Here is a 27,628-nt window from a genome sequence, read left to right as displayed (position 1 = left end):
GGCCTTTGGTAGATTACTTTCCCAGTTCTTGAAAGTCCCCCCACCCAGTGCCTTCAAGGTGGTTTTAAGCAGGCCATTGCACCGTTCGACCTTCCCAGCTGCAGGTGCATGGTAGGGAATATGGTACACCCACTCAATGCCGTGTTCCCTAGCCCAGCTGTTTATGAGGCTGTTCTTGAAATGAGTCCCGTTGTCTGACTCAATTCTCTCAGGGGTACCATGCCTCCAAAGGACCTGTTTCTCAAGGCCCAGGATGGTGTTCCGAGCAGTGGCATGAGGCACAGGGTAGGTCTCCAACCATCCGGTGGTGGCTTCCACCATGGTCAGCACGTAGCGCTTGCCTTGGCGGGTCTGAGGCAGTGTGATGTAGTCAATCTGCCAGGCCTCCCCGTACTTATATTTGGACCAACGCCCGCCATACCAGAGGGGCTTCACTCGCTTGGCCTGTTTGATGGCAGCGCACGTATCACAGTCATGGATGACTTGAGAGATACTGTCCATGGTTAGATCCACCCCTCGGTCTCGTGCCCACTTATACGTGGCATCTCTGCCCTGATGACCTGAGGCGTCATGGGCCCATCGAGCCAGGAACAATTCTCCCTTGTGTTGCCAATCCAGGTCTATTTGTGACACCTCTATCTTTGAGGCCTGATCAACCTGCTCGTTGTGTTGGTGTTCCTCATTAGCCCGACTCTTGGGGACATGGGCATCCACAGTGACGAACTTTCACAGGTAGCTTCTCTACCCGGGTGGCAATGTCTTTCCACTCGTCGGCAGCCCAGATTGGTTTTCCCCTACGTTGCCAGTTTGCCTTTTTCCACCTTTCCAGCCAACCCCACAGAGCATTGGCTACCATCCACGAGTCAGTATAAAGGTAGAGCTTTGGCCACTTCTCTCTTTCAGCAATGTCCAGGGCCAGCTGAACAGCTTTGAGTTCAGCAAATTGACTTGATCCACCTTCTCCTTCAGTAGCTTGTGCAACCTGTCGTGTGGGGCTCCATACGGCTGCTTTCCACTTCCGGTTCATCCCCACGACGCGGCAGGAGCCATCGGTGAAAAGAGCGTAGCATGTTTCATCTGCTGGCAGTTGGTTATACGGTGGGGCTTCCTCAGCGCGGCTCACTTGTTCTTGCTCCTCATCATCGGCGAGACCAAAATTTTCACCTTCTGGCCAGTTCGTAATTATCTCCAAAATCCCAGGGCGATTTGGGTTTCCGATGCGGGCGCGTTGCGTGATGAGGGCAATCCACTTGCTCCATGTGGCGTCGGTGGCGTGGTGGGTAGAGGGAACCTTTCCTTTGAACATCCACCCCAGCACTGGTAGTCGGGGTGCCAGGAGGAGTTGTGCTTCCGTCCCAATCACCTCTGAGGCAGCTTGGACTCCTTCATAGGCAGCCAAGATCTCCTTCTCTGTGGGAGTGTAGTTGGCTTCAGACCCTCTGTAGCTCCGGCTCCAGAATCCCAGAGGTCGCCCTCGAGTCTCCCCAGGCACCTTCTGCCAAAGGCTCCAGGACAAGCCATGGTTCCCGGCTGCAGAATAAAGCACATTCTTTACCTCTGGTCCCGTCCTGACTGGGCCAAGGGCCACTGCATGAGCGATCTCCTGCTTGATCTGGGCAAAGGCTTGCTGTTGCTCAGCACCCCAGTGGAAATCGTTCTTCTTACGGGTGACCAGGTAGAGAGGGCTCACAATCTGGCTGTACTCAGGAATGTGCATTCTCCAAAAGCCTATGGCACCTAGGAAAGCTTGTGTTTCCTTCTTGCTGGTTGGTGGAGACATTGCGGTGATCTTATTGATGACCTCAGTGGGGATCTGGCGCCGTCCATCTTGCCACTTTACTCCCAGGAACTGGATCTCTCGGGCAGGTCCTTTGACTTTGCTCTTTTTAATGGCAAAGCCGGCTCTCAGCAGAATCTGTATGATCTTTTCTCCTTTCTCAAATACCTCCACTGCCGTGTTCCCCCACACAATGATGTCATCGATGTATTGCAAGTGTTCTGGAGCCTCACCCTTTTCCAGTGCAGCCTGGATCAGTCCATGACAGATGGTGGGGCTGTGTTTCCACCCCTGGGGCAGACGATTCCAGGTGTACTGCACGCCCCTCCATGTAAAGGCAAACTGAGGCCTGCACTCTGCTGCCAGAGGAATGGAGAAAAATGCGTTGGCAATGTCAATGGTGGCATACCACCTTGCTGCCTTGGACTCCAGCTCGTACTGGAGCTCCAGCATGTCCGGCACGGCAGCGCTCAGCGGTGGAGTCACTTCGTTCAACGCACGATAGTCCACAGTCAATCTCCATTCTCCATCAGACTTGCGCACGGGCCAGATGGGGCTGTTGAAGGGTGAGTGGGTTTTGCTGACCACCCCTTGGCTCTCCAGCTCACGGATCATCTTGTGGATGGGGATCACAGCATCTCGATTCGTCCGGTACTGCCGGCGGTGCACTGTTGAGGTGGCAATTGGCACTTGTTGCTCTTCCACCTTCAGGAGTCCCACTGCAGATGGGTTTTCTGACAGTCCAGGCAAGGTGTTCAACTGCTTAATGCCCTCTGCCACTACAGCAGCTATTCCAAAAGCCCATCTGTATCCCTTTGGGTCTTTGTAGTAGCCACTCCTGAGAAAATCTATGCCTAGAATGGGCGGTGCCTCTGGGCCAGTTACAATCGGATGTTTCTGCCACCCCTCCCCTGTCAGGCTCACCTCAGCTTCCAGCAAAGACAATTCCTGTGATCCCCCCGTCACCCCAACAATGGAAACACGCTCTTCCCCCACATGTTCTGATGGTATTAGAGTGCATTGTGAACCAGTATCAACTAATACCCTGTATTCTTGTGGTTCTGATGTGCCAGGCCATCGGACCCACACCATCCAATAGACTCTGTTATCCCGTGCCTCTCCCTGGCTAGAGGCAGGGCCCCTCTAGCCCTGGCTATTATTCCTTTCCTGAACATACATAGTGGAGGTTCCTTCAAGTGGGTCTGACAGATCATCCTCCCTTCTGTAATGCCCAGCACCTTGGTCATGGGAGGTTGAGGCTACCTTCACTTTAGTGTAGCTCCCTCGGTTAGCATTTCCCTCCCTGAGTTGACGCACCCGTGCTGCCAAGACAGAAGTGGGTTTCCCATCCCATTTTCCCATGTCTTCCCCATGGTCACGCAGGAAAAACCATAGGTCAGCTCGTGGGGTGTACCCTCTTCCACTAGCTGGGGGGCGTGGGGCTGTAACCTTGGGGTATGAGGCTCGCACTGGTGCTGCCTTGTTCTTCCTGATCTCCTCCCTCATCTCACTTATGTCACCTCTCATCCCCCTCACCTCCCTGATCTCCTCCCTCATCCCCCTCATCTCCTGGACCACGGAAGAAACCTGGGCCTGCACTACGCCATTCATCATACTGTGAAAATCCCTAAGCTTGTTAGCAACAGAGCTCACTGTTTCTCGGTGCTCATCAGCATTAATCATTGCAATGAAGGTGGTGTATTGAGATGGCCCTCGGTTTGCCAGGTTCCACAGCATGTGACCTGTGCACCTGACCTTGTCAGGGTCATTGTCATGCTGTCCATCCCTCCCAAAGAGTACCTCCAGTACCGCCACCTCTCTCAGCTGTTGAATCCCTTCCTCAACGGTTTTCCAATGCGTTCTATTATGGTACTCCTGCATTCTTTCTTTGTTGACAAACCTCTCTCTTACACTCATTAAAAGCCGCTCCCAGAGGGGAAGTGGGCCTGGCTCCCTTACGAATATTTGGTCCACACCTGAGTCCTGGGACAAGGATCCCAAATTCCTTGCCTCTGTACCATCCAAGTGCACACCTGTACCCATAAGGTCCCAGACCCGAAGTAACCAAGTTGTCAAAGCCTCCCGGCCCCGTCGTGCAATATCTTTCCGCAGATTGCGGAGATTTTCATAAGACAGGGACTCAGTGATGATTTCAACCTCTGGCTCCCCTGCTGGTTGTGAGGGCCCTCCTCTCTGGTCCTCTTTGTCTAGGTGCCTTGCTTTCATTTTAGACTTCCTAGTTTCTACAGGGGCGACTGCTGCTGGCTGTGAGTGCCCTTGCAATTCACCTGGACCCTGGGCAGATGTAACACCTATGGGTTCCACTACAGCATCACTGGATTCTCCCCCTTTATGGCAGGGCTTCTCACCAGCTGGGGAGAGGTACTCCTTCATCATCTGGCCCATCTCACTCATCTGCTTCACTAGAAGCCCCACCCACTCCGGGTGGTTTCTTTCTGAGGTGGGCTGTGGGGCAGGGTCAGGCTCTGGGGCAGCATCCCTAGTCTTTGGGGCAGGGTCAGGTTCTGTGGCAGCATCCCTAGTCTTTGGGGCAGGGTCAGGTTCTGTGGCAGCATCCCTAGTCTCTGGGGCAGGGTCAGGCTCTGTGGCAGCATCCCTAGTCTCTGGGGCAGGGTCAGTCTCTGTGGCCGCATCCCTAGTCTCTGGGGCAGGGTCAGGCTCTGTGGCAGCACCCCTATTTCCTGGAGTAGGTATCAGAGTTGTTATCCAGCTCAATCCCCCGTTATCTCTTAATGTTAAATAGGACAAGCCTATCAGTAACACCAGCCACTGTACGATATCATTAGCATTCAGAGGAAATCTGAACCCTTCAAAAACTGGTGGGGTAGACCCAAAAATTTGGGTGAGGGGTTGGGAGAAAATTTCCCCTGGTGTTATTCCCTCACAGTAGGTGCCATTATTAAAGTAATCCCAAAAACATGCATTTAGTGTGTGGTATCCCTGAATCCATGTACCCGCCGTCCAAAGGAAGTTAAAAATCCATGAATTCCTCACCTTATCAATCCATAAAGCAAGTTCGATAACAGTCACAGTAGCCTTAGTTACAGGGCCCATGCTTATGTAAGGGTTTGCAAATGGGAGATATACATGTATGAACACGTGCAGCCCAAACCAGATTAAACTGGACCACATGTTGCTAGCACACACAAAAAAAAAACAATCTCAGGCAACTGAAGAACTGTTATTCCTTAACCTCGTGCCCCACGTTGGGCGCCAAGATCTGTCCCGGTTTAAAGGGACAGTATTACCAGGAAAAGGAAATTCAGGAACTCGCAGGCACAAAAAAGGTATAGGTTGGGAATAACAGTTCTTTACTGAAATATTTATAAGACAAACAAAAACAGCATCAGCTATACGAAAGAAAAAAAAAACCAGTGACAGAACAGAATGGAATTCAGTCCCAGTCCCTTTTTCAGTCACCGATGGCTCTCCGATGGACCAGGGCGGGCGGCTTCTTAGTCGCAGCTGCTGCAGGGGCAGGGGAGGGGTCCAGGTGGCCTCACCACCCCAGGTGGAAGAAAAGGGTGAGGAAGGAAATTCTGCTCACCGTGGGCGTCCCAGTTCCCAGTTGTTCAGAGGAAGCAGGAAGCTTTAGCAGTCCAAATCCAAGAAGCCTGATCCCAACAGGAGAAAAAAGAACCTCTCTCCTCGAGTTCGGCCGGCGAGCTGTAGAGTTCTCCTACCCCCAGTGTCCTCTTACTTGCCGAACACAAAAGCAGGACTCCACCTTTCCCTAATGGGCCATCATTGCTTCAGCTAGTCCTTTATCTCCAGCTCTTAACGGCTAATAGGAGAGCCATCCCGGCTAGCTTAACATAATAATGGGAAAAATTTCTAAACCTCGCCAACCCACAACAAATGGTGAGTCCAAGTGTGGGGTGAGGCTCCTCTTGCCCTCTCCCCCTTCCATTCTGCTCTGTGCCTGACTCTCCTGTTGAATGTTATCTGTACTTTAGAGGAAGTTAGCTGCTGAACAGTTAGAGAAGAAGAGCACAAAAACAATTTTTATAAAGGAGTAAAATTTTTTGCATATGCCTCTTTGTAACCAGTGAAAGACAAAGCTGACAAAATCTGTGCTCTTTAGTATGTTGAAATATAAACTATATGAAGTCAGTAATAGAAGAAATAGAACAGGAGCTATAATAGCTGCTCAGGCTTATTTAATAAATTAGTGTTTAAAGCCAGGAAACCTCTATTATAGTGGTTGCTCTAGTATCTATTTGACAAAGTGTTGCAGTCAATGCATAGGGTTTTTTTAATGAGACACAAGCAGCATGAAACTTTGAAAATAATTGTTAATACTGGCAGAGAAGACTGGAGAGGATTTTTAACCTTGAATAGGCACTTGTTTGGAGTGCACAGGCCTAGAGCAAATTCTTTTCAGTTGTAAAATATCGATCTGTTTTCAGCAAAGAATTATTAAACACTGAGGGGAATAAAAGGAGCAAGGGAAATATTCCTCAGCAAATGAAGTGAGTCTCAGACAGCCATGCCTACCCTGTCAAATCTTATTACTAACACACTTTGCCTACATTATAAAATTGGTGCTGTACATTCTCTAATGAAGGGATTATTTTAAGGCTGTGAGCATTTGGGTAGGAATAAGAGACTGGTGTTGAGAGAGACATCTGTAATGAGAGATCTTAAATCAGGATACATTATTAATGAACTGCACGGGAGACACACAAACCTGCTTTATTGGGCAAACTGCAAATGAGCCTGTTTTGTAAGAACATGCAAAATGTGTGTGTGCTGAGAGAGGGTATTTCGAGAATTTAACTAATTTCTGAATAGTAAAGGCATCCAGTCTGGCTATAATTGGTGCCTGTGGCAATTGTTGATACCCTGACTACATTAGCTTTCTGTGCCCTTTAGCAAAATTGGGAAAACATTTCTAGTACTCGTTAAGCTGTCTATTATCAAGCCTTCATAAATATACACATTTAGAATAAAGATGATTTGCTATCCCAGTGCCTTAGAGCACTTAAATAAATTAGTTCCTACTATTTCAGGCATTAATTTTGCAGTAATTATGCATGAAGCAATAATGCAATTAAAATCGCCTTCCAACTTGCTTGAGTGGGAATATTTTTTGAAAATAATACTTGATCTTTTCTCAAAATACACTCTAGAGCAGGTGGATGTGCTGTGTAGCTCAAAACGGCAGTGAGGGACTACCTTGAGATCCTCAGTTTGCCTGCAGCTGAAGTCAATATTAACCAAGTATTACCATCTGTTGGCTTTTGCTGACCTCTGATTTATTCCCCTCTCCCCTTTCTCTAGTGGCAAAGTGCCCACATCACAGCTGGCATTGAGTGCTTCAGCAGTGGGGTTTCTTATTTTGAGAATGCAACCACACTTCAAGGCAGGAAACATGGGCTAGCTTTCAGTTTGTAATGTTCCAGTTTCTTTTTGCACAGTACCTACTGGTTTCACATCTTTGCAATATCTGCTATAATAAAACACAACAATGTATCTGCCCAGATTTCAGCCTTAGGTCTGAATCTCTTTACATTTAAATTGGACCTCTTGTTTCTTGGAAAAAAATATATATATTGTAGCTGAGTTACAAATAAGCTTTTCCAGCTTTTTTGGCAGCTAGGTAATAGTTGAAGTGAAAAGATTTCTTTTTTCCAGCCAGAAAAGAGGTTTAATAACTGTGGGTCCATTTTTTCATAGCAATACTGGAGCTGAGCCCTGCAAACCCCTGGAGCTTGGCAAGCCAGGCAGACTTGGCAAGTTTTCCTACCAGCTTACTGAGTCTGAGTCAAGCATGGCTTGTTGCAACTTCAAATATATTTAGTACATTTTGTTAACATGAACATTAAGGTGGATGGTTTGGGGTTTTTTTACCTTTGCTGACCTTAAGGTATACCATGCTCTCTCTACAAAGAGCTGGTCGTTAAACCATGCATGGCAGTTTATGACTTGTGTTAAATTCAAAATAAATGTGTATTTTATGCAGAGCATCTGATTTACTCTTGACATGAAGATACTGAGGAAGTATGAGACAGTATCCCACAATCTTTCTGTCAGTTGGCCTTTGGTAGTGTGAATCTGTGGAAAAAACAAGCATAGCTGTTGCTTTTCATTGCATCATAATGGTGATAGCTTTTGCACTCTGTTTGGAGCCTGTGGTGCATGAAGACTTGTGTTTAGAAATGCCCTCACTCCTATTTTTTACCTGTGTGGATACTGCTGAAAGAAAAAGAGTTTAAATTGGACTTTTCAATTGGCCACACACTGAACTTTTTAAGCATTAGTTCTTGTCTATCCAAATTATATCAGCCTTTGAAATAGGGAGCAAGCTTTTCTACAGAGGAAAATTCTTTCGATGTTGAAAGATGCTGCAGAAGACTCAAGACAGTGACAGCTGAATACCCATTTACTCCAGTCAGACACAACCATTTCAGTATTCTCCTATATTGATTCACTCATCCCTGTGTGATGTTAGCAGGGTCTTTAGTGAATTCTGCACCATGCAGTTGTGGCAGGGCAGTACATCTTGAGTAGAAAGAATTGGTCTGTTGAGTGGTTGTTTTTCACTTGGACTTTGAGAGTCTGTCTGCTGCTCTGTAAGGCATCCTAACAGCTCTGCTCTGCCCAACTTTTATGTGATTCTGTCATCATTATTGCTAATATTTTTGTTGGGAAATGTGAATTGAAGAATCCAAGATGTTAGATTTGCCTGGTTTGGGGGTTGTCTTCTAGCCATGGGCTAGCTACAGAAAGTCTGGCTGCTTTGTTTTACCCTCTTGATGGATAATCAGCTATGTCTGTTGCTGGAGGACTGGCTGTGGGAAGCTATGGTTTCAGAAAGCAGTTGTTTCCTAAGCAGCACGAGCCAAAGTTATAAAAGGCCTCATCATTTGCTACCAAACCTTTGAAGTTTGCTTTGCCCAGTGGGATCTAGAAAACCGAGCAGAGCACAGTCAGGTTGCCAACTAAGCCAGATAGGCTTCTGATTTGTGAGCTATTTATTGTTTCTAGAATTGCTGCCCTCATTCATCATTGAAGTTAATTGCAACAAGCCTGGAGATGATAAATGCCTAGATCATTATTGCTAAATATCTGGGAGCATGCTTTTTTAAAGCTCAGATTCTTCCTAGAAGAAACGCTCGAGTTATTAACTTGAACACCCCCAAAAAACTGTGGTTTCTTTTTGGGACCTCAGGCTTTGTACCAAAGAGGTTTCATATATTTCTTTTGAAGGGCGGATGTGCAAAACTGTCTGTTACACTGCAAGGGTGAGAGTGACTGGCCAGTGTGCTGCTTTGGGCCACTAATTAGGTCCTTAGAGTGAGATTTAGAGACTGTTCCTTCAAAGTATCAATACAATAGAACTGGTGATAAAAAGCTGGGATGTGGAGTGTGTCTTCTGTCATTTTCTGGACAGAGCTGGTGAGGTGAATGCTTAAAGGCTCTTTTAATTGAATGCATGTTTGGCAATGGGAAAGAAAAAAACCCTTTTTTTTTAGGAAACCTGAGAAATATTTTGCAGTTTATACTAGGCAGGTGTATTTCAGCTAAGTGGTAAAGGAATGATGAAACTGTTGGCCCTTAAGAAAGCTTACAAGGGCACTTATAAACTACAAGCTGCAAGAAGGGCAGCAGGTATTGAAAAGTGCAAACTTCAGAGTGATATAGTGAGAAATAAATAAAAACTTGCTACTTGAAAGAGCAGCTGATGGTTTAAAAAATTACAGGAAGTAATTTTAAATAGATGAACAACTGTTTCTTACTTGAACAATGAGAGTTCATTAGAACTGATGGTTAATTTCAAACAAGAATGGTGATTTAATAACTGTAAGAAGTAACGAAATAAGAGTTCAACTAACCTGGTCTCTGGTTTGTGAACAGTGGTAGTTTTCTGGCAGACTCATATGGTCTCCAGCTTTCCTTCTGAATTTTTTTCAAATTGCCTTTTGCATCCACAGCATCATCTGGGAGACATTTCCATAGGCCAACCGTGTATCATGTGAAAAGGTTTCACTTTTTCCTTTTGTGTAGCAAGTGAATTTCAGGTCTTGCAGCAGTGCCTATCTGAATAGTTTTTTGAACCTATTTGTTATTCTTTCCAATCTTGTAAATACTTTAATATTCCATGAAGTTGTCTCTGTACGTGTCCCAGTCTTGTTTGGATGTTGTGATAGGTCTTGATGCAGTCTTATTTTCTTCTTGTTTTGTTGGAGTTTTTTTTGTTTTGTTTTTCCATGATTATTCTATATCCATTTTGGGAGCAGGGAAGGAGATCAGATGATGTACAGCTAACTGCTTGTTATCTGAGGTGTTCTGCTAGGCCACTAATACTGCACAAGCAAGCCAGAGAATAAATGATGCTGGTAGGAGACTGCTGCCCAATCAATGACAGAATAGTGTCAGAAAATATACCATGTGCCATGGGCTCTCAGAGAGTGGGAAGGGAATGGGCATGGTTATCACTTGACTGGTCTGCAATACATATTGCATCCAGTGCAATACGGACTTGTTGAAATCGTGGTTAGAGGGAGTGTTCTCACACGCAATATTGAATTAATTTTGAGCAAAGTAACATGGTGTGCATGGTGGATTTTGAAAGGGACTGCAGCCAGAAATTCTCAGAAATCTTCTGTTATCTAATAAGTGTCATGGTTTCACATGCAAACTGTTTCAGGACACCCTTAAACTACTATTGTTCTTCCAGTTTCCAATTTACTTGGTAAAAGGTAATTATTTTCCTTCTTTGTTATATTGTTTCCTAAGCTTCTTTCAGTGTCTACTAAGAAACTTTGTTCCAACCCAATACAGCAGTTTGTGCTTCAGAAAGTTGCTTAAGCAAGATTAATAGGCTCAAAGAAGCTGCATCTATGGAAATGTTGAATAGAGTTCACCTATGCACTGAAGCTTCAAGCTGTTGCCTGGGATTGTGTCCTTACAGAATCCCCTCGGTTGGAAGGCAACTTGAAATCCATCTAGTCCAATCTTCTGTTTAAAGTACGGTGAATATTAAATGTAAACTAGGTTGCTCAGGGCTTGCCCAGTTGTATTTGTAAACTTGTTAAAGTTGTTAACTCTGCAGCCTGTTTTGCAACCTCTTCCAATTTTGATTGTTAAATAGGTCGTTTATTAAATACTAGTGCTTGCATCATTTAGACAATAAAATTATAATCATGATCATGTAACTGACAAGTAGATATCATTGTAATTCTGGGACTGTAAACATGCAACACAACTTAAGCAGAACATCCATCAAAACACAGTTGTCTTGAAAATTCTGGTCTTTACCAAACATAATGAAATGAGGTTGGCTTCTGGCTTCAAGCATGTTAATTTGGCAGCAATCAGGACTTTGTAGTAATTTGATGCTATGTATTTTTTTTGAGTGATGATGTAAATACGGCAGATTTCTCCACAGCCTGAGTATTTTATTTTAAACAGGGAGTACTTGGCCAGTATTTAAAATGTAGAACTTGAAAATAACTGCCTGGCACTGCTGATAATTATTTTTAGGGCATGACAAACATCTGTCTCCAGATTGTGGTCTGTATTCCACATCCTTCTTCTCTGCTGTAGATGGAATCATGTACTGCAGGAGTAATCTAAAACTTTTTGTAACTTGTCTCTTTTTCAGCTTTGGTTTGCTTTCGTTAATGGATTTTCTGGGCAGATCTTATTTGAGCGATGGTGCATTGGTCTGTATAATGTGGTAAGTGCTGCATGTTTTGACTTGATAGTGCTTGGGACTACCATATTACTTTGTTGTGTCCCATTTTTCACAGGTAACCGTCCTAGATGTATGTCAGGAAAGGTAAGTTCATTTGTAAAAGCCATTTTGAATCTAGTCTGAGGTAGGGAAAAAAAATTAAATTGCACTTTTATTGCAAAATGAAAATTTTGGAGAACACCTTGAAAATAGATGTTTAGCCTAATATAACCTGCATAAAACTCAGCAGGTATTAGATAAAATTTTATTTCCTCTTTGAAAGCATTTTCAGTGTCTTGTACTGAATATTTTGGTGACAGTTCATGCTCAAAATACTCCTAATGTCTGAGGTTTGATGAATTTTTTTCTCTCAGACCCTGTAGAGCTAGATGCTGAGAGAAGTGTTATGCAGGTGCTTTGGGTTGACTCCTGCTCCATTAGGTACAGAAAGAGAAGCCGCATCACTGTGTCATCAGCACTTTGCACTTGAAACAAGAGCAGGATGTGTCTGTCTGGGAGAGCTTTCTGATTTTTGACGTAAACTGCAGGGTGCCACACGGTGTCATATGATTTTATTGCTTTAATCAGTAATATTATTTAATCTATCACATAGATGAAAGTCTGAAGGATCTCTGAAACCAAGTTCCATAGCATACCATAGACCTGTGTTGGTGTTTTTGACAGTGTTACCTTTGCAATGTAACCCGTGGCCCAGTGCCTGCATTTATAAGCTGTTAGGATGCTGTTAGTTTTGAAGAGTCTCTTTGCAGGGAGGGAATTTAATTTTTTTTTCTTTAAAAAAAACTCATTCCAAATATATGCTAATACAGAAAAAACCAGCAAATTATCACTGAGTAGTATTAATGGAACCACTTAACTTCTGTCACATTAATTTTAAAAATGATGGCACAAGCCCCCATATTCCATAAGATTTCATACTCTTACTTGAAGATACTTATTCAAGGATTTATCATTCCCTTGATTCCCTTCACCCTAATTTCCTGACTGTTACAGTCTTTGTCATTCATGTTTAGATATTTGCATCTATTATCTTTAAACCTCACTTGATGAATCTATCTACCCTACCTAAAGCTTCTGGATAAAACTCATCTTCTTAATCAGAAACTAAACCTTGTTTTTCAAGGTCAGTATTTTCTAAAATTATCAGTGGCTGTGTGGACTAATGGAGAATCAAATGCTAGTAGGATATTAGGGACTTTCACAATTTGTAGGGCTTAGATTTTGAAGTGCTTTTAGCTAAGTCATTCTCTTCTGTGCAGATTAACCCTTTCTTTCATTAGTAGTCTTATTAAAATATGAAGTGTATGAAATCATAGTGGCGTTGTAATTCCTGATTTTGCACTGGTTTCATACTGGAGGTTTGCCTTTGTGATCAAAACCACTAGAAGATTTGCTTGAAATGAGAATGTAAATGCCCCAATAAACACAAGAAACCTGGGGTAGTACATTAAAGCTGTATGAGAACATGGTATTTGGAATATATTGGACCAGTGCTCTAAGTTTCAGTTCTCTACCCTCAGCCTGCTGCCATTTTAGCCATCTGGTTTATCACTTCATGAACAAGACATGCAATTCCCACTGGACTCAGGGTTGTAATTACTGATTCTCACTCATCTCTGTTCCTCCCCATTGTTCTTTGTCTGCTCCCCAGCTGCCAGCGTGCTGCTGGTGGGAATCACAGCCAGCCTTCTTCAAATGTGTACACACCCTAGAAACAGTTCACAACTCCAACCTGACTCTTAACTTCAAGAACACTTCTCAAACTGTTAAAAATAGATGCACGTATAGGACTAAAAGCGATGTTTCTGATATAAACTATTGATGTAAAAGGAAGTGAATGAAGTTTAGTGTTCAGACTTGTACCCTGGTGTTACTTTGACTCTGTGCCTGCACTGTGGACCACAAGAAACATGGATACCCAAACTAGCTTTAAATGAGCTGCCTCGGATCCTGGAAACACTTTAAGAGCAGCAATGTTAAAGTCAGTGGAGGCTAATTTACTCTGCTTCTGGCACAGTGTCCTGCTGCCTGTCTTGGAAGGCTTCCGAGGCTTGGCCATCCAAGCGTCTGCCTTTAGCACAGACACACACTGCAGTTAATTTGTTCCTATCAGTTCATGGCTGCCAGGGGAATCCCCAAAGTACCATAATGCAGAATGGCCTTTGTTACTCAGTAGATTTTTTTTTTAATGTGATTTCCACATTTACTCTGTCTGTAAACTTAGCAGTGGTTAAGCACATTGCATATCTAATTATGGCTACAACTGCAGCTATATTGGAAGCTACTCCCACAAGGCTATTTTGTAAAAATACATTGTCTTTGCAGTCTGATATGTCTGACCCTCACTGGATTAGCTGGTACATCAGAAACTAATGATGCTTAACTTCTTGGGTTTAAGCTTATTGGTTAATAATATGAATTTTCTTTCATGTTTCTTTTGTTTGTAAGTCAAGATTTGAGAGTTACAAATTGGTGAAATTAATGTTTGGACTTGTTTGGACCGTTGAAAATTATGTCAATATGCTAGGTAGTAGTAAGGCTTCACTGAAATCTGTGGAAGTTTTGCTTTTGTCTAGATAAGGAAACATTATATGAGATACACTTGAAACTAAGAACTGCTTTCAATTAGTATTTGCTTTCCTTGCAGATTTTCACAGCACTGCCACCCTTTACTCTGGGAATTTTTGAACGATCATGTACTCAAGATAGCATGCTTAGATTTCCACAGCTATACAAAATCACTCAAAATGCAGATGGTTTCAACACAAGGGTAAGGGAAACTCTGTTAATCTAAGAAAAAACATAAGCATTTTTATATTCCAGATTTTCCTTGTCAGAAAATAACTTATTTCCTGATATTGCTACTGCTTTGTGCTAACCACTGATAGTGATTGTTCAGCCTTCCAGTTCTTTCCAGGAGATTTTTTTAATTTAAATATAAAACATTCTTGTTTATAAATAAGGATTTTCTGTTGTGACTTCACCTGAAACTGGTCCTGAAAGATCTGTAAACTCTGATTCAAAGTTAGATTCATATCAAAGTATGATTTTTCAATTCACAGCTACTGATAAGTCATGATGACATCATCTGGATTTATTTAACATATGTGTTGTCATAACACTCTCTGATAGGGTGCTTTTTCATAGTTAGTATAGCTGTGTTCAGTAGTTCTTTGAGAAAATAGAATTTGAATTGTCTTATTTGGATTTCTGGGTTTTGAAGAGCACATTTTACTCCATTTTGCTATTTAAATGCTGGAGAATGCCAGCCTTTGGTATTCTGTCTTTTCCATAATAAGCACATCTAAATGTACTTCTGAATCAGGGAAGCTGTATGATTTCTTTGTTTGGAGGAGAAATTGTAGAGTACTTAAAGTTTTACTTTGTGCAAAATTGCATTATTTGCCAGTTAAAGACTGTGGGGCACAAAGTATTTGTCCGTTAAAAGAAAATAGAACATTTCATAATGCTGAATCACTCTTTTAAAATTGTTTTTTAAGGTAATTAAACAAAGTGGACTTAATCTGTCTGCCTTATTTCAATAAAGATCCTTAACTGTAGCATACTTTTCTATTATGTTTCAAGTTGGTAGAATAAAATGATTGAACTGGACCAGTGGTTTTTTGTGAAAGAGCAGAAATTGTAGGAGAAAATGGATCCTGCAGAAGTGTAGGTATTTCACTTCAGGATAAACATTTTCTGTCTCTAAACTACACAATGAAGTGTTTGTTAGGAGTTAGAGAGAGGTCAAGAGTTTTGGACTTTACTGATGGCTTGGTTTGTTTTCCCTCAGGTTTTCTGGGGTCACTGCATCAATGCCCTTATCCATTCCATCATTCTTTTCTGGTTTCCACTGAAAGTGCTGGAGCATGGTAAGGGCTTCATTATTTCTTACGTCAGTAACTGATGTTCAATCTTACAGAACCAGTGTGTTTGCAGAAAGGGGGGGGTCGTGACAAGTCCCAAGAAATAATTCTGCCAGACAGTTCAATAGTCTCTAGCTGCTGAGCTTGGCGGGTTGTCTAGTGGCTTTCAGAAATTATTCTAATTTAACATAATTATTGTTCATGTCGTGACTTTAATAGGTGAAAAAATGAAACTACTGCTTTGCTAAGAAGTCTTACCCAAATACTGAGTGATGTTTCACAAAATGCCTTTTTTTATGGTAGTATTTTGAGATCTCAGCATTTGATTGAATAATGTTCTTACAGCAGCCACCTTAGAACTGTTTGCTGTATATCTTGCTGGAACTCTCCCATTCCATAACACACAAAAGAATTGGCTGGAATGGAAGTAAACCAGATCAAGAGTCAGATATACTGGGGAAATGAGACTTTTTGGTGTACAAATTAGGCTTATTAAGTCTTACTTTTTAGGATAACGCAACTACATGGTATTTCAGGGACCAGTAAATCCCATATGGTTCCTACCTAGCTTTCCAGTATAGTTGTGTGGGTGGGATAAACCATAGGAAATCTGTTCATTGGTTGTGGTAAGAAATAGGGTTAGATCAGGTGAAGAATTTAGGGCTGGTAAAGAGAATATTTAACTAAAATAATAAATTTTTCACATATGAAACTCTTTCCTGGAAAACACTGATTTTAAGAAAACCTTCTTGGCTCCAGAATGGATTAGTTGGGGAGGAAGTGAAATAAATAAAAAGGGAGGGAAGATGAATGTTCATGTCAGAGGCAGGATAGTAAAGATACTTGTGGGGGTTAGGTTCATGTTTCTCTACTCGGCTGATTAAAATGTCAGTATCATATCCTCAGTGGGAACTTCACATGCTGTCTGATGGACCACATAAGAAAGGGACTTCCCTTTCCTCTGCACGAGGACTAAAAGAAGGTTCTGTTTTGTGGGAGAGGGGCTTTCATGATTGATTGGTTTTTGTTTTGATTTGAGGAGTTCTGTTGTTCTGTTACACTATTTTTATGACAAATATTCATCTTGAATAGCTCTTTGAAATTCAACTGCAGAAATTTTAGGTTGACATCTGCAGTGTTTATGGTTAAAATTACATAGTCTTCCATAGGTGTTTTTCTAGTTCCTAAATAAGATAATGTGCTTTTCATTTCAACAATTAGAATTAAAAGACTGAAATACCAGCTCAAAGAGTAACTTTCTGAGTTCCTTTGAATAGATTGCTTAGTTTGTTTTCCAGAGGGGAATGAATATTGAATTTTCAAGTTTCTTTGCATTTCCAAGTGCAAGAAGGATTTCAGTGCCAGAGACAAAAATGTGCCATTCACACTGGGATGGTTCTTAACCTCTTGAGTTCCTTAGAATGTGAAGTACCTGTAGTCCATGAATGGGCACTTGTATAACTTCAGAAATGAATGTTCACTGAGCATCCTGCTGTTCTCATTAGCACAAATATCATTCCTTTCAGGACTGTGTAGCCTCCCAAAGTGAAAGGTCATGGAAAACACTGAAAAATAAAGACATTAATCTGCTGCATTAAAATATATAACTTTGAAACAGTTGAGACTTACAGGAAAATTTATTCAATTATTTAAATGTTCACTGTGATGTTATACTAGAGCATGGCCATGTCATGTCACCTTATTCTAGCAAAACTGATACGTGTTTAGGCATGCCTTTTTCTTAATAAACTAAGTCTTTTGGCACCAACAGGGTTCATTTGGCATGGGGGAGACTAAGTTCCCTAGTGCTCTTTACGTTTTTCATTGACACCAGGGGAAAGAGCAGGGTGACTGTAAAATCTTGGTTGTGTCCCTGAATGATGTGGTAAATGCCTGAAGCCACTGGGGAGGAGCTGGGCTGTGGAAGATTCCAGTGGCTAGAAACCAAGCCAATTCCTAATGCAGCTGTCTCAGGCTTTAGCTCCAGTTGCATTGTTAGTCACCAGTCTATCTGTTGCTGTTTCTTAGTAGTTAATGTTGAGAAGAAAACGGATACAGAACTAGCAACTTCTGGAAAATATCCAGAGCTTGTCAGTTCTTTGGAGACAGCCACATGCAGCATGGTAGAAGGAAAACAAAACAAGTACGTAGCTTGGGTTAGTTGTACTGACTAAATATATAGGGGAAGGGTTTGCTGTAAGCTAGACAGGGTCTTTATCATGGAGGTCAGGGTGTCAGGAACTCTTCTTTATAGGCTTAAAAATTTACTGAAGTACACAACCTTTGTTTAAGAATGTCAGATCTAGTTTGTCAAATGAATCTAACAAAATGTTACTGTCATTTGTGCCTTCAGAGGCTACCTAGAACAGAGTTTAGACAGTGTTGAAGGAATTAAGTAGGTATTTAGTAAAAAGCCTTCAAAGGACACACCTTGGGCAGTACAAGAGCCCAGCTGAGGCTACACCCAAGATGGACAATGGATCTCACATTTTCACACTTCTATAAATTTTGGTCAATTTACATATTGAGGTTAATTGTCCAATTACTGCTTCAGGTTATGAAGTCCCTTCCTCCCAGATTACTCTCCTCAATTCACTGTTGTTTATACTTTTTGGGCCTAAATTTGCAACAGTGTCCTTGGTTCTCAGGCTGGAAAAGAATTCTTTTGTCTAACTAAACTGTGAAGAGAACTTGCTAACACTTCATATGAAGTTCAGAGTTATATACTAATGCAGTACAGAATCTGGAGAATATGAAAGCTAAATCTTAAGGAATCATCATGGTAGAAGCTCACTGTGCTAGGCAGTATGTGTTTAGGAATGAGTCCAAGGTTTTATCTTAAACCTTTTTGTCTTTGCTATTCATGTATTTCCCTAGCAGTTGTCTTAAAACATGTGAAAACAGCAATACTTACCATGCTTGAGTAATGCTTGAAAACTCCTGTGAGTACAAGTTCAGTTGGCATTCATGTGGTGGTTCCATGTGTTTTCATGGTGTTCCAGTTTGATTCAGCAGGGCAGAGAGACTAAATGACATTTGAAGTATTGCCAAGCTTGGCACTTTCAAATGATAGATTAACATGTATGTAATGTGAACCCTTGTGCATGCTTGATAGAGAATGGGAGGGCAGAGACTGAATAATGCTCAGTTATTGAACTAACCTCCAGTGAGATATTGTACATGTTTATATGTGTCCTTTACCGATGAAACTGTCACTGCTCTTCTTAATTCAGCTCTTTCATCACAAGTCAGCTGCTGTTTTACGGCTTTTTCATCACAGGCGTGCAAATAATAAGTATTGTTAGAAGTGACAATTAGTACAGGACAATTAGCAACAGAAAAAGTGACAGTGACATACCTCAGCTCTTACAGGCAAATTAAATGTTAGGGTCTGGTGAACACTGCCCCTTTTGCTAGATCAGTTTCTGGCAACCAGGACTATGGATGTGTGCTCTATCCGAGCACTGTGTCTGAGCCGTGACTGAGCACAACTTCTGCATTGCCATTACCTCACAACTTCTAAGAGTGATTTTTGATGTTCAAAAAGGAAAGTTTGGGACCAGTTATTTTTTCCTGAAAATCTCCTTGTTCTTTTGTCCATTCTGTTGATAAACTGATAACAAATGTGATCTTCTTTATTTTCTTTCAGATGCAGTATTCACAAATGGACAGGGAGTTGACTATTTATTTGTTGGAAACATAGTTTACACTGTAAGTTTGTGTATCCTAGCAATTTTTGAATGGTAGAATTTCTTTCCAGCCTTTTTTTTTACCACGAGAAAATGGTGTAAACCTGAAGAAAGTGTGTGAGTGAAATAAAATCAATCTGATGCTGTGTGTGTGATTTTTGCTCTTCCTTTTAAAATTTTTCCCAGATATGTACCAACAATAGCTTCTGCTCTGTCCTTCCCTGATCCCCTGCCAAGTTCCTTCTTAGCTTCTTAGGTGTAAAGGGGAGATAGGACCATGAACACCTTGGAATTTGAGAGTGTTGGTAATGCAGTTGTTTTTTGTTTTCTTTTCCTTGCAGTATGTTGTCGTCACTGTTTGTCTGAAAGCCGGCTTGGAAACAACTGCATGGACTAGAGTAAGTTCTTTCCAGTGTATTTCATTTTATTAGCACACCTTCCTCCCTAATGAGTATTAATACAGATAAGAAGTCCTAAAAATCATTTGGAACTTCAGAGTTTTAATTGGGTCTTTAATATAAGGATGGACTGCTAAACTCCCTAAATATGGAATGTGAGACGAATGAACTCATAGATCACATGATATCTGTGACGAAAAAGCACAGCCTGACAGAAGTGGGAAGAGTACACTAAAAGTGTATTGTCAACATCTCTACTTAAAAATGAGGAAAATTTTGCATTAAATCAGCATACTACTGCAATTGCTTAAGAAAATACATGAAGAAAATTATCCTTTGTGCTCTGTAGCTCCTTCAAAATTAATGCAATAGAGAATGAAAGGTGTCTGCCCGCAGATAAATGACTGGGCTTTGAAAACATCTTTGAACAGAGTAAAAAGAACTACTGATGACTTCACATTGGTTGAGTTGTTTTGTTGATTTGGGGTTTTTTTTGACACTTAGTGTAGTAAGGATGATAGTTAAATAGTTTGTTGCTTCCTTAAGTTTTTTACTTGAAATGGGCAAGTAAAAGTGTTCTGTTACTGGTAGGTGACAGAATCCAGCAGGGCAGTGAGCTCCAAAGAGTGTGAGGGACAGGGAGTGGTGAGCTCCTGTGTTGATGAACCTTCAACACCTTTCTCCTCTCCTTTCCTTGAGCCCCTCTGAAACACTAATTTTTAAAAATTTTGATGGAATCCCTTTTTCTCCATACCAGTAAGATACTTTATGGGAATCCAGTTTTCATGACACACAAAGAAACTCTGCCCTCAAGACTTAAGATGTTTTGAGGACACATATTCTTATTCTACCAGTTTCTCGGAGGGTTTGGCTTAGATCTTGTTAACCTCATTGCTTCTGTTAGTTGTAAAATGCTTTATTTCATTCCTCCCAGAGGAATTGTGAAGATCAATGACCTGACATTTGTTCTGAATTTTAAAGATGAAATGCTATCTGTACGGGTTATTTAATTATTAGGGAGATGTTAATATTTTCGGCCCCATTCTCTCATCTGCAAATAAAATCTGTGTGTTTTTTACTCTTGCTTATGCATCAGTTCTGTGTTGTGTATCAACATTTTAAAATGCAAAAATCCTTAAATTAATCCCTTGTGCATCAGAAAAGCATATAACGAAGTCAGCGTTGAAGGCATGTGAGCTTGTTCAGATCCTGTTTTGTTGTGAATTGTTTGATGGTTTCTCTTCTCTCCTCTTCCCTGGACAGGTTATGGGTGTCTTTTCAGACACTTGGGGATAGTCATGATCCCGTGATTTCTAAACTTCTTTTTAAAAGATACCATAACTTTTAGTAGATTTTGGAGTTATATAACACTGGCATTTTACAGAGAAATTTTTGTTATTCACACAACAGTTGTGTTTAGAATCAACTTTTTTCTATATATACTTCTAAATCCTGTCCCATTGCTTGAAACGGTGACTCTCATCATCTTGAAATCCGATGTTGGTTATAGTTTCAGCTGTGAGTGAATCAACACACAGAGACTCTTTAAGTTGCTTGAAGAGTATTAAATTTACAACACTGAGTTAAGCCTCTTCTCCATCATCAAGAGGATTGGTTGCAGGCAATTTGTTCTAGAGAGTGAGAGGGACACTGCCACTTGGGAAAACATGCTGGTTTCAGCAGAAATCTTTAAATAAATAACACAGTCAAAGTGTTTGAGAGCTTGGTATATCCAGGAGGTAGTGTGGAAAGAAAGGCTGTGATAAAAGTGGCAACATAATGCACAATAAAATCCATACATTGAAGTTGGGTGGAGCATCTTCATGTTATGTGTGGCCTGTCTGGAACACTGCAGTGGACTTTTTCCCAAACACACTCATCTTTTCTCGTCGCTGCTTTACCACACTATAGGAACTGTTTCAGATAAGCAGGGCACATGGGAGAGCCGCACACTCTGTCTAGTTTCTAAGCAAGGGCATTGATTTCTTGTCTTCTGTCATTCATTTAACACATCTGATGGCCTCGCTTCTGGTTTTGCACATGAAGTCTCCAGGGGTAAATGCAGATGTCAGTGGAGAGTCAACAGGGCAAAGGTTGGTGGGGTGAGAGTGTAAGGAACATTTTCAAACAGGGCAAGGAGGGCTCTTCCAGAACACAGAAACTCTTAAAGGCAGAGAAGCAGTTTGGGCAGATATAAGCCTGAAATAATGAGATGACTGGGACAAGAGAAGAAGGTAAAAACAACATAAAATGATCAAAGTCTGCTCAGCTGGAAAGGGTGAAGATCAGCAACACTCGAAAACTGTCCTAGAAGCAGAATGGAAAGAAAAACCTGAGTGAGACCAAAACAAACTGATGCCATTTCACTAGCATGAATACACTTCCTACGAAATAAGGCCACGTCTGAGATTGGGTTCTCTGCTTGCTTTTTTTTTATTGGTTTCAGACATAAAGTCCAGCAGCTAGGGAAGCACTAGCCCAGGGTATCCTGAGCTTTCTGTCCACTTGTCTGAGAGGAAGGATGTGGGTCAAAAGAAGGTATCACATCCTTTTCAGAAAGAGGTGATGGTGCTGTTCTGCCATTGCATGGGGCTGACTTCTCTTAAAGATGAGTTGTTGCAGCAGCCTTGCAATACTTGATCTTTGGGGAGCTGAGCACTACAGTTGCTCACTAGGGCAGGGCTTCTAGACAGAATCTTGATGTGAATTCTGCCCAGTTTTCAGAAAACTAAGTAGACTGAAAGGGTAAAATCCCTCTTGTCCTCCCAAGTTTAAAAAAATCCTTCAGTTTCTTAATTTTCTTCACATTAAAACTGCATTGAGCATGTATGTGGGTATTTTGGAGGTTTTTGTTTGTTATGTGGGGGGTTTGGGGCTGGTTTTTTTTTAATTAGTTTGTTTCTTGTTTGTTTGTTTTAAATGAAGAGTTGCTTAATTACTGAGGTCAGATCTCCTGGGTGAAAGAGAATAAATAACGAAGTGGGAAAACAAATCTTCCTACTCACTGTGTCTCTCCAGGAAGGGGCCTATCCCATGTCTTGCTTATTATTAGCCCAGCAGCTTTCAGGGTTGAACAGAATTCCAGCTTTCTGAGAGTGCCTAGAAGAATGTTGTTTCTACTGCCTCTGACATTTTGTCATATGAATGCTTCTACTGTAAGGTAGCCTCTAGTTGATCCCAGCTATCTGCCAGTCTGCACTGGTGCTGCAGGCTCCTTGTTTGTTTTCACTGCCTGTGCTGGAGAAAGCTGTCATTGCTGAGCTGTCCTTTCTGAGGATGTCCAGCGGTTGCAGATTAGGAGCAATCTTCTTCTCCTTTCAGAAATTTGTGTTTATCTCACAGCAAGCAGAACACAATACTCAGACACTTCTTTGGTTCTCAGACATAGTGTTCAAAAAGTCAACAGACACAGTCATCCAGTAGGAAGTATAAAGCCAAGAGTTGAACAAACACACTGTGTCCACCAGCACCAAGTATATGAATTCATTCCCATGTTCCTGAACTCATATGTAATTAGTAATTAAGATTTATGCAGGTACTTCTCTGAATTGGAGCCAAAGTCATCAGCCACAGGAGTTGTTGGCATCCAGAAAAGCTGGAGCCAATAATGAGCTCAGTTGCTTGTTACAACTGAAATTACTGGTTCCATCCACTGCAGTGTAAAAGTAAAACAACTTAAATCATCCTGAACAGAAAAACAGTTTGGGTATGTAGGAAAAATTACTTTAATGCAACTGAGAAGAAGTTTGTGCTGGATGTGTACTTGGTCCTTTCATATTGATCTTGTTTTCTTGTAGTGAGTCTACAGACTAGTAAAGAAACAGTAAAGATGTAAACTGCATTGCATATCTGTAAATCAATTAGAACACCTTTAAAACAAAATAAAGCAAAGTTGATCAGTAGGTAGTGTATTACACAACACTGAATCTTCCTCTAGGGGAGGTGAGTGATGTATATGGCTTGTATGTATACACCGCCATAAGGGATTTGTCCATGTGAACTTTAACCTGTGCCTTTGAAAATTTCTACCTTGATTTATATGTTGAATCTGGCATGTGCATGACAGGATACAGGAACTAGATGAGAGAAATCATGGTTCCAAGGAAAATCTGATGAGTTTTCAGAGTTCCAAATAAGATAGATTGGCTGAGAAGAGTATCTGTCTGTCCTGCTATGAGGCAAAGATTAAAGAGAAGTGGTTGATGCTGTTTGAACAACCTGTGCTACTGGCCCAAAACCAAGAGCAGTAGACAGGCCTGAGTGAGACCGACAGAAACCTGAACAGGGAAACACTTCTGGGCTGGGTGAATGGAGGAAGTGCCGTGTGTTGACTCTGCTTGTCTCCCTGTTCCTTGGCAGTTCAGTCACCTGGCCGTCTGGGGAAGCATGCTGCTGTGGCTCGTGTTCTTCGGCGTGTACTCAGCCATCTGGCCCACGTTCCCCATCGCGCCCGACATGCTGGGGCAGGTCAGTACCACCCAACGCCTGGCTCTGGGGACAGCGCCCAGCACAGCGCCCTGCTGCTGCCATGGCTGCTGCCTCCCGCTTCCCCGGCATTCACACAGTGCTAGTGGGAATGCTTGGACTGCATTTTAACCTTTTCTTAATCCCCATATTCATTTAGCTTGATCTCCTCATGAGATGAGCTCTCTTTCTCCCCCAAACTGACATCATCCATGATTACATGCACTGTGGATAGTATATGACAATTCCCAATTCGCTGTGATGGCAGTGGGACTGGCTCTTTTAGTAGTGTCTAGTCCTGGCAAGATTCTGTGTTTGACAAAATGTCATATTTGGTTTGGGATTTCATTTTGTCAGGGGTTTGTTCCATATGTTTTGTTTCATATTGTTGCTTTTTACCTCCGTTCATTTTAAATAAACAGAATTTCCTTGAGAATAGAATGACATGGTCAGAAGCAGAAGGAGAGCTGATACATTACTGATTATAGTCCTGGAGGAATTCTGGATTTGTTCCTTCCATGTCAGCTGAGCTCCAGGTGGTAAAATCTTTCCTTCGGTGTCATTGTTTCAACCCTTGGTGAGATCAAATTGCAAGCCTGTCAAAATCACTCAAGAGCCTTGTGCATATTTAAAATAGGGGGATTGCAATTGACAATTGTAACAATTAAGGGTTTAATAATTGTATGATAAAAAGTTATTTTGTACAGGTGGAACTGCTTTCAAATTTACCAGAAAAAGGTACTTGGTTGTAAGTTTAGACTTTTGTGCAAAGATGGGAAAGAAGAAAAACTATCCAATAATTTCAATAAATTATATGCTTAGATTGCTACATTCGTGTACTAGAAAATGATAATAACAAAGTCAAGTGATGGCAGTTAAATTTTTGAGATTACTCCCATGTTTGTATTCAACAATACATGATTTTGTTGCTGTTCTGGCTTAATACATATTTTATTATTATGTTATAAAATGCTGAGGATAATGGAGGCTATGATACATTTTCATGGACAGCTTTTTACGGCTGAGACTGACAGCTGACAGTCTGGGATGAGCAAGTTGAGTGACTGACAGACAACGCCTCAGTCCTCTGGTAGTATTTCATGGTGATCTTGCACATACAGCATCAGTAGCTCTAATTCACATTTTCATGTATTGGGCAGGAATTTGACCTCAGTGTCATACAGAGTCGAGAACGGCTTGTCCTCCACAGCAGACTTCAGTGCTGCCATTAACATGTCAGCCTTCTAAAATGTAGACAATACAGTGAAATGTTGCTTCACATATAAGGGGCTAAACTATGGTCTTTAGCTTGCTGTTGCCTTTCTTTTTTTCCCAAAATGGACTCTTATTTTTATTGCAACTTAAGCAAAATTCATGTTGTGTTGGTCATCAACATTTGCTGCAGCATATAAAACCACAGGCCTTGGAAGAAAACCTTCATATTAATGAGGCTTTGGTTTTTCTTGAGCGTGTTTTTAGAAAGTGTTTGTATTTGACCTTTGGTTTTATGCTCTGATTTTCTGACATTATGACTTGAGAAGTGGTACTAATATCTTGCCAAGATGAAAATAATCTATTCTCCTTTTTTTTTTTTTTAATGGAGAGCACATTTACCTTGACTGGCAGAGTGTCCAGTCCAGTACTTGTGGAGCTGTGAACCTGGATCAGTAATTATCAATCTAAAATGTTAAGGATAGGTTATCATTCTAGAGAGATGATTCTTGAATTCAAGCAGTCAGAAATAAGCTGTTTTATGGCTTTTAGTGTGTGCTAGGGGGATTCAATATCATTCTACCAGTTTTCTTGTATTTTTGAGAGAGCAGCAGTTCAAAAATGTGGGTTTTTTTCTTTTTTTTCCTCTTTTATCCTTCTGTAAAATCAAGGAAAGCTCCCAAGGTAAAGAGAGCTTGTTTACCACTTGCATTAACTCCCACAAAGTCTCTTGAGTAATTGGTTGCTGTCATGAAACCAACTTATGGTGAAATGAGCTGGGACTGTGCTAGGCTCTAGTCAGTAAAATGAATTGCCTTGCTGCTTCCTAGACTTAAGCAATTTCTTTACTCTTGCTGTGTTCTTTTGTTCATTTGTAAGTAATCAAGGTGTCTTAAAAGCTTTGTTCTTGTTTCAGATCTTGCTAGTGTGTTTATCTTCAAATAAATTGAACTCCAGGATATTTTAGATCCTCATACTATATGAATCTAATAGCATTTGAAGGGAGCTGATTTTACCTGGAATAGTCATTAGTATTTGTGCCAGCCAGGACTTTGTGCCATCAGTAGAAGGCACAGGAGGTGCAAAATACTTTATTCTGTTGTTTCACCAAATGTAGCCATGAAACCCAGCCAGATTTATAAGTATGTGATGCTTTGTTCCTGCTGGGGTTTGTTCAACTGTTTGCACTAAGTATTTCTTTCTCTTGCCCATAATATCCTGAGCATTCTCACAGGAAAATAATACCATTTTTCCTCCTTGAGGGCAAGAGAAAGTGACTTACTGAGACTCTCTTGTCAGAGTCAACATATTTCTTCTGTTTCCGCTACAATATTGATAATGGAATGCATGTGGCATATTAAGACAAAGCTGTGATTAAAATCTCAATATTCCTTAGTAAGAATTTTCAACTAGTATGACATCTGGTACTTTGGAAACAAACTGTCTGCTTTGGGGGAACTTTTTCAGACACACAATTTCTCTTCAATAGTATCAGAAATAATAATGTAAGAACAAGAAAACTCTCTGGTAGCTATCTTGGCTTTCCTGAATTTTTTGTACTTTTTCAAGTGAAATGTTTTTCATATTTACAGGGAACAGTGACACTGAAAAAAGTTGGTGCCTTTTTTTTGCAAGGCAAGAGCCTTTGGAGCCAAGATGCTCTAATGGGAACTGATTGCTTTTGAATACTGGTCACTTCTAGATGACAGTATTTTGTACAGTATATGAATCCTTTCTCACCTTTTGGGTAGTAATGACTTACCACCACAGATTTTTGAAAGCAAGTAGATGTTTTTGTTTTTAAAAAGAGCTACCTAGTTTGATACTCATTGACTGAAATGGTACAGATGGAAGAAGTGGTACAGAAATGTGCCACTCTGAGGATGCGAGTTCCTGTTTAATTATCATGTACCTGAACTTATGGGGCTTGTAGCTCATAACCCAGTGGTATTTTGTTGATGAGCACATTAGCCAAAGTCCTGCCATCATGTAATCTTGGCTATTTTGTTTGTTTGCCTGAGGACAGAGATTTGGTGCCCTGGAGAAAACAGTAAGTGTGCTTATTTTTTGCATGAGTCATAGATATGGTGTAAGAAATATACAACTAATGTTCTATTCTTGTATTGATTTCTTTCTTGGAATTGAAGCGTACTTTAGGTTCATGGGAATAATATTGCACTGTATGGAATTAAAGTCTGTGTGCAGGTATTCCCACCCCCACATGTCAAAAAACTCGTACCTGAAAGCATGCGTATGTGTACAGGAGAATACTTTGAAAGTGATTATGCTTTGAGTCTTGATCTAGACATTATCTAAGATGAAGAAAAGTAGGTATCTTCTTTCCCCACCTTGAGCTAAAATTTTTAGTATTTTAAGGGAGCATAGGGCTGGCAGGAAAAAGTGTATTGCTATCACCCCTCTGAAACATCTGCTTGTTGATGATGAAAGAGCTACTACTTAGCTGTGATTTCTTTCTTCCAGTTTATTTACTTTGTGTT

General features: G+C 41.3%; 1 protein-coding gene across 3 annotated transcripts in view; it reads left to right on the top strand.

Annotated features, from left to right (window-relative positions):
* The window catches only part of ATP8A2 (ATPase phospholipid transporting 8A2), a 338,953-nt gene that overhangs the window by 217,613 nt on the left and 93,712 nt on the right, over positions 1-27,628 (top strand). For all 3 annotated transcript variants that reach the window (XM_033051234.1, XM_033051235.1, XM_033051236.1), the window contains 6 exons: positions 11,409-11,483; positions 14,149-14,271; positions 15,295-15,373; positions 19,017-19,078; positions 19,398-19,454; positions 23,814-23,921. In XM_033051234.1, coding sequence (XP_032907125.1) covers positions 11,409-11,483; positions 14,149-14,271; positions 15,295-15,373; positions 19,017-19,078; positions 19,398-19,454; positions 23,814-23,921 — 504 coding nt within the window. The remainder of the gene's footprint in view (positions 1-11,408; positions 11,484-14,148; positions 14,272-15,294; positions 15,374-19,016; positions 19,079-19,397; positions 19,455-23,813; positions 23,922-27,628) is intronic.

This window comes from Catharus ustulatus, chromosome 2 (assembly GCF_009819885.2).
Source record: "Catharus ustulatus isolate bCatUst1 chromosome 2, bCatUst1.pri.v2, whole genome shotgun sequence".
Lineage (NCBI taxonomy): Eukaryota > Metazoa > Chordata > Aves > Passeriformes > Turdidae > Catharus > Catharus ustulatus.
Note: the sequence above shows the minus strand (reverse complement) of the source record. Positions and strands in the feature narration are given on the sequence as shown.